Genomic DNA, 14,202 nt, shown 5'->3' with positions numbered 1-14,202 from the left:
CGAAATGACGAAATGCAATATCCCAGAATGCATTTCGTCTAAAACTCAAATGAGGCAGTGGCGGAGGAACACAGAGTGGCAAATATGTGATGTCTTGATGAATCGAGCAGATATTTGAAGTTTACACAGCAACATCCTCGCATGAAAATATCTTCAAAGTTTATTTTGTGACCCAGAAAGAGTAATATTTCAAACTCCGCCCCTGCCTCGTTTGTAGTGATGTGTCGGTCGCGAACGAAATGGCTCTTAGAGCCGGGTCTTTGAAGTGAACGACGCGAGCCGGCTCCTTATCGCGAGCCGGCTCCTTATCGCGAGCCGTGGGGTTTTTTTTCTCTCTCACTTTTTTCCCGCTTCACTCCACACACGAGCCTTGTGCTTTACGCTGGGCAGAGGGGGGAGGGGCTGTAGTTACACTCAGCAGCACAGGAACAGAGCGGGAGGGAGAGAGAGAGAGCCAGGGACAACAAGGTCACATTAGAAAGGTATAGTAATCATCCACAACTATGAAACGTTGAGAGCGCGAGCAACACATTGCGAGCGAGTACAAGTGCAAAAACTGAGCGAGAGGGGCTGATGTTGTGTGTGTGTGTGTGTGTGTGTGTGTGTGTGTGTGTGTGTGTGTGTGTGTGTGTGGATAATAGCAAACACTGAAATACAGTTTTTGCACGCAGCAATGAATTTTGTTCACTCAAATTTTGCTTTTCTTGCTCAAAATAAATTTTCCTCAAAATGCAACACTTGCACCTGCAAAAGTTTTTTACGTGCGCTCAGAATAGTGGCACAAAAACAACGCCACACAGGTGGTCCTGCTCTGCGCTGCAGGTGCTCAGGCCGCGCTGCACTCCAGCATCCTCTTGAAGGCCTTCCTGAAGTTGTCGTCCAGGAAGGCGTAGAGGAACGGGTTGAGGCAAGAGTTGGCGTAGCTCAGGCTGGTGATGAAGTAGGAGATCATGATGACCAGGGGCGTGGTCCTCAGGTCCGTGGTCAGCGCTATGATGGTGCTGAGGTGGAACGGCGTCCAGCAGAACAGGCACACGGCCAGGACGACAAAGACCATGACGGTGACCCTCTTCTTGGCCTTGTCCAGTGCCTTGGCATTGCTGTTGAGCCGCATGTTCCTCAGCCTGTACAGCATCATGGTGTATAGGATGCAGAAGGTGGAGACGGGGATGGCGAAGCCGAGGATGAGCGTGTAGATGCGGCTGGTTTTGAACCACAGGGGCTCGGGGCTCGGGAAGCTGAGCACGCAGGTTTTCCTGCCATCAGCCGGGTCCACGTAGACGCCGGCAAACACCGTGAAGGGCATGACGATGAGGATGACGAGGATCCACACGCACAGCGAGATGATCTTGGCCGCTCGGTAGGTGCGGTAAGGCATGCGCTTGGATCTCACGGTCGACAGGACGACCAGGTAGCGGTCGATGCTCATCACGGTCAGGAAGTAGATGCTGGAGAAGATGTTGTAGTGGTCGATGCTCAGGATCACCTTACAGAGGACCTCCCCGAAGGGCCAGTAGTTGAGCAGATGTTCGGCGATGCTAATGGGCAGCACCAGAGTGAACAGGTCGTCCGCGATGGCCAAGTTCAGGATGAACATGTTGGTGACCGTTTTCATTTTGGGGGCTTTGAGGATCATGTAGATGACGGCGGTGTTTCCCGTCAGCCCCACAGCACAGATCACGGAGTAGATGACGGGCAGGATGACATAAAGGTCAGCGAAGAAGGGAGGGGTGCAGTTCAGGTCAGAGCGGTTTCCCGTGGGCGAGTACGGCAGCACAGAGTCGTTACAGAGCGGAGGCGGCGCGCCCGGGACCGACACGTTCTCCATGTTTCAAGAGAACGCGAGACACCGTGATGCGTGGAGGGCGGAGCAGCTCCACAGGGGTGGAGCAGGTGCAGCTCTACCTGCTCGCTCGCACCTCAGAGGAGCACACACCTGTCCGCGCGCTCAGCTGTCAAATCAAAGTCTCCTCGTCAGATCAGCTGACTTCTCCTTCGGCTCATTTACTGCACGAGCGGCGCATCACGGAGCCTGCACGAGAGACAGAGAGAGATAACCGATGAGCAGTGAGGTCAGCCTGTTTCTAACTTTGATCTAATCTCACAGCGGCGCGCGCAGAGGGAAACACCGAGCTCACGCGACAGCAGAAAGTATGAAAACGTGAAAAGTGAAAAAAATGTGCCCACCTGAACGCGCCTCCTCGCGCACGAGCTTCAGATGGACTGATCGATCAGTCAGTATCAGTGATCAGCGATCAGCAGCGTGCCTCCGTGTGCGCGCTCAGCGGCTCCGCGCTCCGGTCTCTTCTCTGAGGGAGACGCCTGCACTCCGGACCCCCTCTCTCTCTCTCTCTCTCTCGCTCGATCTCTCCTCCCCCTCTATCACTCTCTCTCTCTCTCTCTCTCTCTCGCTTCAGCCCCCCCCCCCCCCCCCCCCCCCCCCCCTCTCTCTCGTGTCACTGGCAGTCACGTGACCGGGTCAGTCACTGAGAGCTTCTGCTGAGGATTTTATTCTCCAAACGAACAATATTTTTTTCCTTCTACTCGGTGCTTGGTTCTTATTAGGACGCCGAAAGGCCACAACGTGTGATCATGTGATCTTGACTTGAAGCCTCCCCGTGTTCAGTGCTCAGCTTTGGTGGCAAACTTCGCTGGATCAGCTGTATCATCGTTCTGTTTTGAGGAAAGGTCGATCTCTCAGTGCCGACCGTGAACACCCTCTTCATTCTCACTTTGAATGAATGGCGTGTCACAAATTTAGAGGATCATCATTTAGCCTGGAGAAATAGTTTGTTGCTTTATAAGAAAGCCCTCCGCAAAGCCAGAACATCTTACTATTCATCACTGATTGAAGAAAATAAGAACAACCCCAGGTTTCTCTTCAGCTCTGTAGCCAGGCTGACAAACAGTCAGAGCTCTGTTGAGCCAACCATCCCTTTAACGTTAACTAGTAATGACTTCATGAACTTCTTTATTATTTCATTATAATCAGGAAGTCCTAAAAACTCACTGAAAAGCCTTCAGTTAATCCAAAATGCTGCAAGGCAAGGCAAGTTTATTTGTATAGCACAATTCAACAACAAAGTGATTCAAAGTGCAGCAAGAGTCCTGACAGGGACTAGAAAGAGAGAGCAGATTTCTCCTGTTTTGGCTTCCTGTTAAATCCAGAATTCAAAATCCTGCTCCTCACATACAAGGTCTTAAATAATCAGGCCCCATCTTATCTTAATGACCTTGTAGTACCATATTACCCTATTAGAGCACTTCGCTCTCGCTCTGCAGGCCTACTTGTTGTTCCTAAATAAGAACCAGTCCATCTCCAGCATGTTTCAGCACCCGGCCATCGAGCAGGGAGAACGCAGCCTTCAACACACCGAGGCTGCTTTAGTTCAGAACCAACCAGCCTAAGCTAGTATACTCAGTGGCCTCTAAGTTATGAATCCAGTAAGACTGTCAACGCTCATACTGAAAGAGGAATGTGGCGTGGAACGGTCACCGTGATGAAAGTCCAGGTGGTGCTTATCTGTGAGGTAGTTAATGTTGGCTGTGTGTTTATGTTTTAACAGTTTATACTGTGATTTGTAGGAAACTCAATGATGTCTGCATCTGTGGGTGTAGCTGCAGAGTTGAAACCTTTATTCCCCTTGTGTCCATGCTCTCAGTGGCTGCTGCTGCTGCTGCCTGGGCTTTTCTGCTCTCATTTAGATTTGATAAATGTTCGTGGATGTCTCTGGAGTCCTTCACCTGTCCAGGTTGTTGAAGAATCGTCCTGTCGGTGGTTTGCTGAACAGCATCAGTACAGTTTCAGTGTTTCCTCCGTGATGGAGGCCTGTGCACTCAAACACGCTGGACTTCAGGTTAAATATCAGCAGAGTGCTGTTGAGTTTTATTAAGTATACATTTTATATTGTGTGTGTGTTATTATGAACAGCTCCAAAAAGTGAGCCTCTGTCAGCCATGTGGGTGGTTTGCTTTCGTGAGCATCACATCCCTTTGACTTATGGGACAGGAGGTCCACAGTCTTGAAGGATGCTCTGGTGTCTCCTCTGCTAAAGGAGATAATAGCAAAGGTCCTTGTCCTGTAGAGAAACTGCCTGCTCATCAGCTGATCTCAGTACAGTGTTTCCTGGGTGTGAATGAATGAGGTCCTGTTAGAGTCAGAGAGGAGCTGGCAGCAGGCGAGGAATGTGACATCAGAAACATGTCAGATATCAATGTTTGCATCATTAGCATGGAGCAGTGCAGTGGTTTGCACTGTTGCATCACAGAAAGAAGGTCCAAGGTTTGAATCCGGGGCCCTTCTGTGTGGAGTTTGCATGTCTGCGTGGATTCTCTCAGGCTTCCTGCAGCAGTCCAAACACATGCAGCGGGTGGGGTTAGCTTAACTGCTGAATATAAATGATCCTCAGGTGTGAGTGGTTGTAGCTGATTGGTGACCTGTCCAGGTGGACCACGCCTCTCACAGAGTAGGTAGCTGGCTAAGGCTCCAGCCCCCTCTGATCCCGATAAGCTGCCATCCTGCTGAACGTTGCACTGAAGGCAGAAGGGTTTCCTGATCGGGGAGAAATCCGAGCAGCGCATTCCTTAAATTCTGTTTCACGCGAGGAGGAGGAACACGAAGCATCGTTTTAATGAAATAGTGCCGTTTGGATTTTCTTCTGCTTCTTTCGACGAGACAGACGTCAGAGGACATTTTACATCTTTGCAACAGTCTAATATCAGACCAGGAACAATTCACCGCCATGTACCTGCCCACAGGTAGAAACCAGTCATGTGAGTGTGGCTGGTTGGAGGCCACGAACCTTTCAAATGTTCCTCCTCATCCTCTGTCTCGTCTACGTGTTTGAGCTTCATGCATGTCCTGCTTTTCACTGTGTCGTCCAAGTTTTCAGTTCCTGTCTTTAGGTTCATGCGTCCCGCCCTAACTGTCCTCCTCCGCCGGTTTCTTTGTCAGTTTGTGGGTCGCCGTGTGACCGTTTGGGTCATCCCCCCGCCCCTCGTGACAGCTTGGATGCCTCTGTGACAGACGATTATAACAGCACCGCACTGGCTTTCAGTGACATTTCTAAGGCGGCAGGAAAACCTGCAAAGTGCTCCCGTGATCAATACAAAGCAGCGGACCTGGTCACGATCGATTTAATTGTTTCTGCAGAGCAGCGGCGCTCTGAGCGAAATGTCAAAGGAGAGGCCACGGCTGTTTCGGGCTGGTTACAGAAACAGCACGAGGGGGGCGGGGATAACCAACCACCGGTGCTGCTCGATTGGCTGTTAGCTGAAGAAGTCGTGAGCTGTGAGTGACCGTGAAGGCGAGCTTACCTCAGGAAGCCCGAGTGGGTTATGTCACACCTGGAGAATAATGATGGCGGTGTGCTGAGATGAAGTGTTCTCTTTCAGAGGCGGTAGAACAAACAATCCTTTTTATTAACGATCCACTTCAAGTTTCAGCACATTCACAGATTTCCAGATTCTTCAAGGCTGAAAACAAAGAGCTGAACACCGGTCCTCTCTCAGCCTCGCTGCGTTCACATTCAGACCCGTGTGAGGCCAGAAGCGTTCACGTTTGCCTGTTTTTGATCAGCTGTCAGATCTAACCTGACGTGAATCTGAGCTTGAGGCAGCGCACGTCTGTCCCACCGGGGTCTCCGTGTCCTGGGTCTCCACACACAGTTGTGGCTGACGCTTTCTTTAAATCACGACTCTGTTACAGACATGTCACTCTGCTGGCATCTTATCCAGCGACACGGCGTTCAGCAGGGCGCCAGAGTCAAAGTACGGCGTGTGCATAAGTCAGCGACACTGGCGGCCTCAGACTGTCTGACATCCTGAGGATGACAGACAGCAGATCTACAGATTTAATTATGAAGGTGGAAGCTGTGTGTGCGTGTGTGTGCGCGCGTATGTGTGTGTCTGTGTACGTGTGTGTGTGCGTGTGTGTGTATGTGTGTGTCTGTGTACGTGTGTGAGTGCGTGTGTGTGTATGTGTGTGTCTGTGTACGTGTGTGTGTGCGTGTGTGTGTATGTGTGTGTCTGTGTACGTGTGTGTGTGCGTGTGTGTGTATGTGTGTGTCTGTGTACGTGTGTGTGTGCGTGTGTGTGTATGTGTGTGTCTGTGTGCGTGTGTGTGCGCGCGTGTGCGCGCGTGTGTGTATGTGTACGTGTGTGTGTGCGTGTGTGAGTCCAGGTCGACTGCTGTGTGATTCACTGTCTCGTGTGCAGCTGGTCTCTCTGCACATCAGCCTTTTGTTTCACGTTCACACAGCAACAGTTACACACACACACACACGCACACATTTGTAATTTCAGTGAGAAACACATCTCGTGTCAGAAGTGCAGTGCAAACAGGAAGGTGTCACCATGGCAACCAGGAAAGCAAAGTTTTAGTTGATGTGGAAAGTTTGATATATGACCTCAGCAGAGACGTGTCTCTTATTACTCATGTGAAAAATCACGTGTTATGTCCCACATCCACCCCCTCCACCCTCCGAGTGATGAGGTTTGGTTCTTGATGTAGCGTGCTGACAGCTACACCCTGCAGGACACCGGCCCTTGAACCCTGGACTTGCCCACCCCGACCTTAGAGTGTTAAAATAATGGAGGTGAGGGTACAAGGCTGTCCCACACGAAGTTATGGATGGATGCGGCTCAACGAGAGTCTGGAGCTCAGACCTGCAGCATTGTCTCAGACTGAGAGGTGAAATTTCCTTTTTCATTTCTACCTGCAGGCTGGAGTGAAACAGAAGGTTTGTGAGTCTTGCTTTCAGACTGTTTCGTGACAGTGAACGTGCTGATGTTGAACACGATCGTTTAGTTTCTCAGAGGAAGAGGAGCAGGAGGTCAGGCTGAAGTCTGTACTTCACACCCGGGCCCCACATAAAAACAAGCTTTATACCAGGACTGAAACAATCTCATTTCACAAAACTCAACACGTCGCTGCGTCTGTGGCTCAGGAGAATTTATTCCACAGTTTGGAACTATTACCTGTGAGGAGGTTGTTCCTGTGGGAGGTAAATAGAGAGCCGATGTATGAAAGGTGGGGAGTCCTGCTCACGTAATTGTCTCTGAAAGGTGCTGTGCTTGCAGCGTTTATCTCTCCCTCATACATCATCTCTGATCTCGACTTTGGCTACATGTTGTCACCTCAGAGAGTGACCTAATGTTTTGTCAGATGCTGGCTGTCGGTGATACATCCATGGTGTCCTTTTCTGTAATTCAGGAAGAGTTAACAGTCCCATCTCAGAGACCTGCGGCATCCGCCTCAGCTAGGTGGAGCGTGGATGGCATCAGTCTGTATATAAAGGATGGACGTAGCATTCGGGTGTGGCAAGTAAAGGCGGAGCTTAAGCGTCTTACACCTGCTGCTCTCTACTGTCCAGCAGGGGGCGACTCTTCTGATGTAAAAGAGGTCTGACTGGTCTCTGAGCCTCCTGCTCACGTGATTTCAGTAAACGCTTTCCTGATTGGTTTCTGATCTCGGCCGCTGTTTCGGGTCTTAGTGAAGAACATGAAGTTCATTTTGTTCATCTTTCCTTCATTGTGTTTCATTACGATGCCAAAGTTGTTTACAACATTCACAAAATGTCTGAGGTGAACAGTGTCCGGAGACGGCCCAAGCATCCACGGTGTACAACGCTCTTTTTATTTTCTATTCAACTTTATTTATACAGTGCTAAATCAAGGCACTTTATTTTGTAAGATAGACCCAGCAATCATATGACCCCCTATGACCACTTTGGTGACAGTGGGAACGAAAAACTCCCTTTTAACAGGAAGAAACCTCCGGCAGAACCAGGCTCAGGGAGGGGCGGGGCCATCTGCTGCGACCGGTTGGGGAGGGGGAAGGAAGACGTTTAAAAGTTCAGATGCTGCATTCTGATATTCGAGTTAGCATTCGCTCTGTGACATAATTCAAGGTCTTCTTTATTTATCCCAAAGCTTCTGAAATGCCTGATTACAGAACTAAAAACACAATGAAAGCAGCTCAGAAACTGAATAATTAAACAAAATCAGTTCAAAAGGACACCACCCAAATAAAATGAAGTAGTAAGTGACAAATATGCTCACAAATGACATCAAATACTATTAAAACAACAAACTACTGCCACAGGCCGTCACTTGGTGTGGCGTCGTCTTTTACCGCCTGTGTCATGGTCCTGGGTCTGTGAGCCAGCGTTGTTCTTGGTTGTCTTTATGGTTTTGTGCTGATGTTTCAGCTTTTAGTCATTAGGCGTCTGTCTCTGTGTCTTCCTGTGGGCTCCATGTTCCCTCTGGCTGTTTCCCAATTCAGGGTCTGCAGCCTTAAAGTACGAAGTCTTAACGGTCCACACGGGCCACGTACTCAAAGACCGCTAAGGCTTGTGAAATGGGACGGTCTAGCCGCTGTTGCGCTGCCCAGGTTGCCTAGCAACCATGATACTAACAGCTGGAAACGTTTCATACAGTTTTGTTTGACAGAGATGAAGGAGACAAATGTTTTGTTTGTTTGTTTGTTTGTTTCTACACGAGCTCTGTGTGATCAGTTGAGTATCTGAGGCTGAGACCACGGGACTGTGAAACATGATTGTTGGGCTTCATGTCTCTGCTGAACAGTCATTTAAGATTAGCTAGTAAATAAGAATTAGCTGATGTTGTTCATGAGACTAAAGTCATCTCACTGTGGTGATGTAAATATAATATGGCCAATATTATATTTATTATATGTATCATGATTAGTTATTACAGCAGTGAGTTTGAACTCTGTGCCAAACACTGAGTTTCAGCAAAGATTCAAGTCGCAGTTATTTATATTTCCTGTCACCTTAAATCTTCACTCACAGACAAGCATCTTTGACAGTGTATATATAGATGTGTTATAAGAGACAAATATTGTTTGTTTAATATGTTGGCATCACTAAATTTGGCTCAATGCTTACATACATGTGTAAAAAGCAAATGTAGGAGCTGTGATAACTGTGTCTGATAGAATGAAGAGTCGACTGATATATGAAATATTCCTTTATTGGGTGAGAAAATCAGACCATGTCATAACTGCTGTAAGTCACACAGAATAGATATCAGAGCCTTAAACAGGCTGACGTCTGCTAAATGGGTCAAACTGGGCAGAAAGTAAACACAGGAGGTCAAACGCTGGACAGCTCGCGCTGCTTTGAAGAAATCAAGCCAGTGTCACAGTCAGAGCAGTTTCATCCGTTCATCCGAAAACGGCAAACAGACGACAGATAAACAGGAAGGACAGGAAGATGAAATGAGAAACGAATAAGCGTTACACAGGAATCCACGGGGCCGCTGTGACCTCACACGTCTGGTGACCTCAACATGAGAAGTGCCATCCTTTCATGGACGATGGTGTGCAGCTGTGTTTACGGAGGCAGAGACAGCTGAAATTCTCCATCTTCACCTTAAAGCCACTAACATCAGACGTACGTCGTTCCAAAGTAAAACGCCTCCAACTGTGACAGAAACACCAAATGAATGTTTTACAAAAAGGCAAGCACGAGTCAGATGAAGTGAAACTAATAATAAATAAATAAACTGATCTGAGATCAGTCTATCTCGGTCATCTTTACCTGTACACGTGATAAACTGATCTCAGATCAGTCTGTCCCGGCCATCTTTACCTGTCCACGTGATAAACTGATCTGAGATCAGTCTATCTCGGTCATCTTTACCTGTCCACGTGATAAACTGATCTCAGATCAGTCTGTCCCGGCCATCTTTACCCGTCCACGTGATAAATTGATCTGAGATCAGTCTGTCCCGGCCATCTTTACCCGTCCACGTGATAAACTGATCTCAGATCAGTCTGTCCTGGTCATCTTTACCTGTCCACGTGATAAACTGATCTCAGATCAGTCTGTCCCGGCCATCTTTACCCGTCCACGTGATAAACTGATCTGAGATCAGTCTGTCCTGGTCATCTTTACCTGTCCACGTGATAAACTGATCTCAGATCAGTCTGTCCCGGCCATCTTTACCCGTCCACGTGATAAACTGATCTGAGATCAGTCTGTCCCGGCCATCTTTACCCGTCCACGTGATAAACTGATCTGAGATCAGTCTGTCCCGGCCATCTTTACCTGTCCACGTGATAAACTGATCTGAGATCAGTCTGTCCTGGTCATCTTTACCTGTCCACGTGATCTGATCGGTGTGACGGTCTCACTCTACTGAAGGATTTCAGGGATGACCTCGTCTTTGCTCAGCTCATTATCTGGCAGATGTTTCACCAGATGTTTTTTAAGCATTAGAAGCTTTTGCTTTGTTGTTGCTTCGACTTGATGCTGCTGCACACAACGGGCAGATAAAAGGATTTGATCTGTCTTTGATTGATGGCTGAGGTGATTTTGTGAGGCAGCGTTGAGTGAGGGACACCTGTAGGTGTACCTGAGCCTGACGACTGACCCTGAAGGATGACAGGGTGCAGCTAATGGAAGGGTGGATGTTTTTAGATGTAGCGAGTGCTTTTTTCAGCCATCTGTCAGTACTGATTACTGTTTCAGCTGCCGCACTTCACCTCCACCTTCTCCACCTGCTTTCTGATGAGAGATGAGAAGCGTCCTTCAAAAGGTGTGTGCTTTTCAAACAGTTTGATCCCTTTAGCCCCGCCTCTCCTCTCGTGCTGCTTCAGGGCGATGACGAGAAAATGAAGTGGAGTCTTTCTTGGCGCTGCGCTGATCTGTGCGTTTGGGAGCCACTGTGGAGGAAATCAAAGGAGAAAACATCAGTGTTTCTGATTCATGTCACGGAGAAAAGTCGTCACACTGAGCTTCTTCAGGTTGACTCAGTCACTCGCATCAAAGTGGAAGTGGCAGGCAGATGGTGAAAATAATAACTTTAAATCTGACGAAGCAGACATGAAGTCGTGGGAACAGCAGGCGAGCTTTTATCAGACATCACATCCGATCGTTCCCGATGCTTTAAAAATCCCTTTAATGAGAAAGTGTCACACTGAGGAGAAAGGGCACATTCATCACCAACGTAAACACAAAGAACTGTGCAGCGATGTCACAGGAAACATCTGAAATCTTAAAAAATAAAACAGGTGCATCAATTTAAGAAATGGATATAATTTTTATTATGGATTAAAAAAAACTCGAGAAACATAAGCAGGACAAAATAGGGAATAAAACAAGCTGATGAAGACTGAAAACATCAGAGGGAGGGATGGCGAGGCACAGGTGAACTCAGTCAAGACGATAATCAGGGCAGGAACAGCACAAAGGGAGGAAGTACTCTTCAGAATAAAAGATTAAACTGATGCAGGGAAACAGAAACAATCCGAGCGTCATCACGCAGACGATCTGTTGATCTGAAACCTCTGACGCTGTGTTACTAAGCTTTAAACGTTAGCTGCTGTAAGACAAGACGCTGGGGATAAATAAAAAAATCTGTGAGCTTGTCTTGTTTTGGGAGAAAGAAGTAAAGCAAAAACGAAACAAAAAAACGTTACATTAAAAAACAATAATAATTAAAATAAAATTAAAACAAAATCTGCTCATCAGATTAAATTAAAGCAGTAAAATCAGGGTCAAACTGTGTCATACACCAAGGAATAATACAAAAGTAAAGGCAGAGAAAAGAGACCTTAAAAAGAAGCAAACATTAAATCTGAGAGTGTGGAAATAATATTGTGGAAATATTGTGCGCCGATGTGCGTGAACCTTCTTCGGGTGGATTCGGGCACCGCGGGTTGGAACTGTTACTCACAGGTCAGCGCTGGGGTGTGTGCACAGCAGATATTACACAGCTGGTTGGTGTCACACGGTCACAGCTTACAGGAGGCCTGGACACAGCACAACTGTCATTAAGGTCATTAGGTTCAGTCACGCGTGCTTTTTCTGGGACTATTAGTCCGATTCTAACTGCGGTCAGCGGCTCGCGGGCCAGCATCACTGAGAGAGTGTGACGGGAGGAACGCTGTCCGCCTCACACCTGTGTCCTGTCAGGAAACCAGCCTGTGATGGTGGCGGCAACATGGACACTGACTGTGTGACGTTACTACAGCGGACAGACGTTTGGCATTCAGCAACCACGCTGAAGCTGAAAGGAAGACTGGATGGAGTTCTTCCAGCATTCACCTCTAAGCTGTGGTCAGATGTTTGTTTCAGTCTGTTGGATTGCAGTAGGGACACACCAATCAGGTGGCTCGCGTCTGCCAGCTACAGGATGGAAAAGTGACCTTCCCCCAGTTTCAGATGATTTGGAAACACGCGCTCACAGCGTCCTCTTACAGAAAGTGGCACCAAGGGTTCCCGATCAAGCTTCCACATGTGAGAAGCTGAGTGCGACACACACTTGATGCCAAAGGCTTCCTGGGTCACAGCACACAGCGGAGGGGCCAGATGTGGTCCTTTTCATTGGTGATCACTCTTCTGAAGAAGGCGATGGATGGAGAAATTTAAACCCAGCCTTCTGTCTCTGCAGATGCAGTGCAGGAGTCTTCAGGTGTTGCCTGAGGCGATGCTTCAGGTTTGTCGAGGAGGACACTTTCTTCACTTTCAGCCACATTCAGACACACAGGACTTTAAACAAATGCCTTTTCTTGTTTCTGTTTTTATTACTAACAGTTCTTCTTTTTTTTTTAAAGTCCCGACCAGACGCCCGGTGTGCAGTTGTATCCGCACAGGTCACGTAAAGCTGGGCCAGCTGGAGCCCCTCACGCTGAGCTCCTCTTTGTGTTTGTGAAGTTTGTCTCTCTGAGACGGCGTGCCGTCTGCTTTAACCTCCTGCTGTCAATCATGTCACGCGAGTGGGTGTCTGCTTGACAAACCTTTTATTCAATCTGACACAATACCAGAAATCTGTTCAGAGATTTACCCACGCTCGAGCTTTCGTCACACGATGATGTCAGTTTGTCTTACTGATGGAGTTCAGTAAGAACTGGGTCGCATGAAATGTATCTTCAGGCGAAAATAATAACCAGCAAACAGGACAGGAAGTGTGTCACTTAACAGGACGTTGATCTTCATAAATAAATTGGATTCATCTTCTAACCAGAGCTGAAACCTCGGGTAGATGGCAGGTTTGCTTTTATCCTGTAAGAGGAGGAAGGAGGACGCGTGTGTAGTTTACATATACGTGCTGATGAGGCAGTGCAGGTTGGTAATGTGAACAGCAGAAAAAGAAACCACACAATAAGAAACGTAAACGTGTTCAAAGGAACCCCCAAAGCCCCGCCCTCTGGTCAGGTAAGATAGGTGTGGCCGCTCAGGGTAGATTAAATCCTTGTAAGAGGCTGTGATCTCTGCATCTCTGAAAATTCATTGCAATAATAACGTGTGAGCCCACTGTGCAGCTATGCAGAAGTATGTGTCCCAGCTAACGCAGTAAACCAGTGAGTGAATGGCCTCGTGTTGTTGGCCACGTGCACACTTAGTGCACGGCTTGCCCCGCAGCACAGCTGTACTGGCCGAGTACAACTACACACAGAACTGATTATTGTCATTTTTTCTCATTGGGCTAAATGTCCCATAAAGGGACGGCTGTTGTTGAGCCCTCAGCAGAGTTAAGGGACTGCACAGGCTTTTCTGTTTCCTGTGGATGGATAACATCGTTTGTGGTGCCAAAAGCCTTGAATGTGAAGCTGTGCCGGCAGCAGACAGCTTCATGTGTCCCTGCCCTCCCGCTCTCAGGCTCCATTAACGTCACTGCTGCCTTCCCGCCTCATTTTATCTCTCGTATTCCTGTTGCACTGCGTTAATGCTAATTACACCTTAATTGGAGCTTCTATCCAACTTTGGGCTTTCAGCCTGTCCTTGTTACATTTTAATACATTATTAAAATGCTGAACTTTAAAGCTTAAGTACCACAGGATCATTGTGTCAGTGTGAGTCACTCAGCTCAGGTTCTGCACCATCTCTCATGCATATAAAATAATGTGCGATCTGTTTTGGGGGCAGGGGAAGGTTCACTGTGGGTTTTTGGTGTTTCTAAACTCGGTAACGTCTCAGATGGTCACACGTGTTTGTTTGGTGTGTTTCTGGTTAAGTGTAGGCAGGAAGTGATCTGTTGATAATTACACAGGCATATTCTGCAAGATGAATGTTTTTGTAGTGGTTTTGCAGTGGTGTTAAACAGCCTGCATCCACACAGGTGAGCTGGCTGACTGACTTTCACAGACTCATATCACATGATCAGACTTATCAGGACTCACATTACTCCAGAGAATCTACATTTCTTACTGTCATCAGATGAAGACTCACCTTC

General features: G+C 47.8%; 1 protein-coding gene across 1 annotated transcript; it reads right to left on the bottom strand.

Moving 5' to 3' along the window:
- Positions 1 to 296: 296 nt before the first annotated feature.
- npbwr2b (neuropeptides B/W receptor 2b) lies at positions 297 to 2,332 on the bottom strand. Its single transcript, XM_085444516.1, has 2 exons — positions 2,188 to 2,332; positions 297 to 2,032 (listed from the first exon to the last, which is right to left on the bottom strand). Exon 2 carries the CDS (start codon positions 1,826 to 1,828, stop codon positions 827 to 829), a length of 1,002 nt encoding a protein of 333 aa, XP_085300642.1. The 5' UTR covers positions 1,829 to 2,032; positions 2,188 to 2,332; the 3' UTR covers positions 297 to 826.
- Positions 2,333 to 14,202: the final 11,870 nt, after the last annotated feature.

This window comes from Copadichromis virginalis, linkage group LG20 (genome assembly GCF_057382275.1).
Source record: "Copadichromis virginalis isolate Kocher_CV1m ecotype Utaka linkage group LG20, C_Virginalis_male_GT1.1, whole genome shotgun sequence".
NCBI lineage: Eukaryota > Metazoa > Chordata > Actinopteri > Cichliformes > Cichlidae > Copadichromis > Copadichromis virginalis.
Note: the sequence above shows the minus strand (reverse complement) of the source record. Positions and strands in the feature narration are given on the sequence as shown.

Excerpts from the sequence above, each read along its gene's own strand:
- npbwr2b (XM_085444516.1), bottom strand. The coding sequence starts at position 1,828 with ATGGAGAACGTGTCGGTCCCGGGCGCGCCGCCTCCGCTCTGTAACGAC.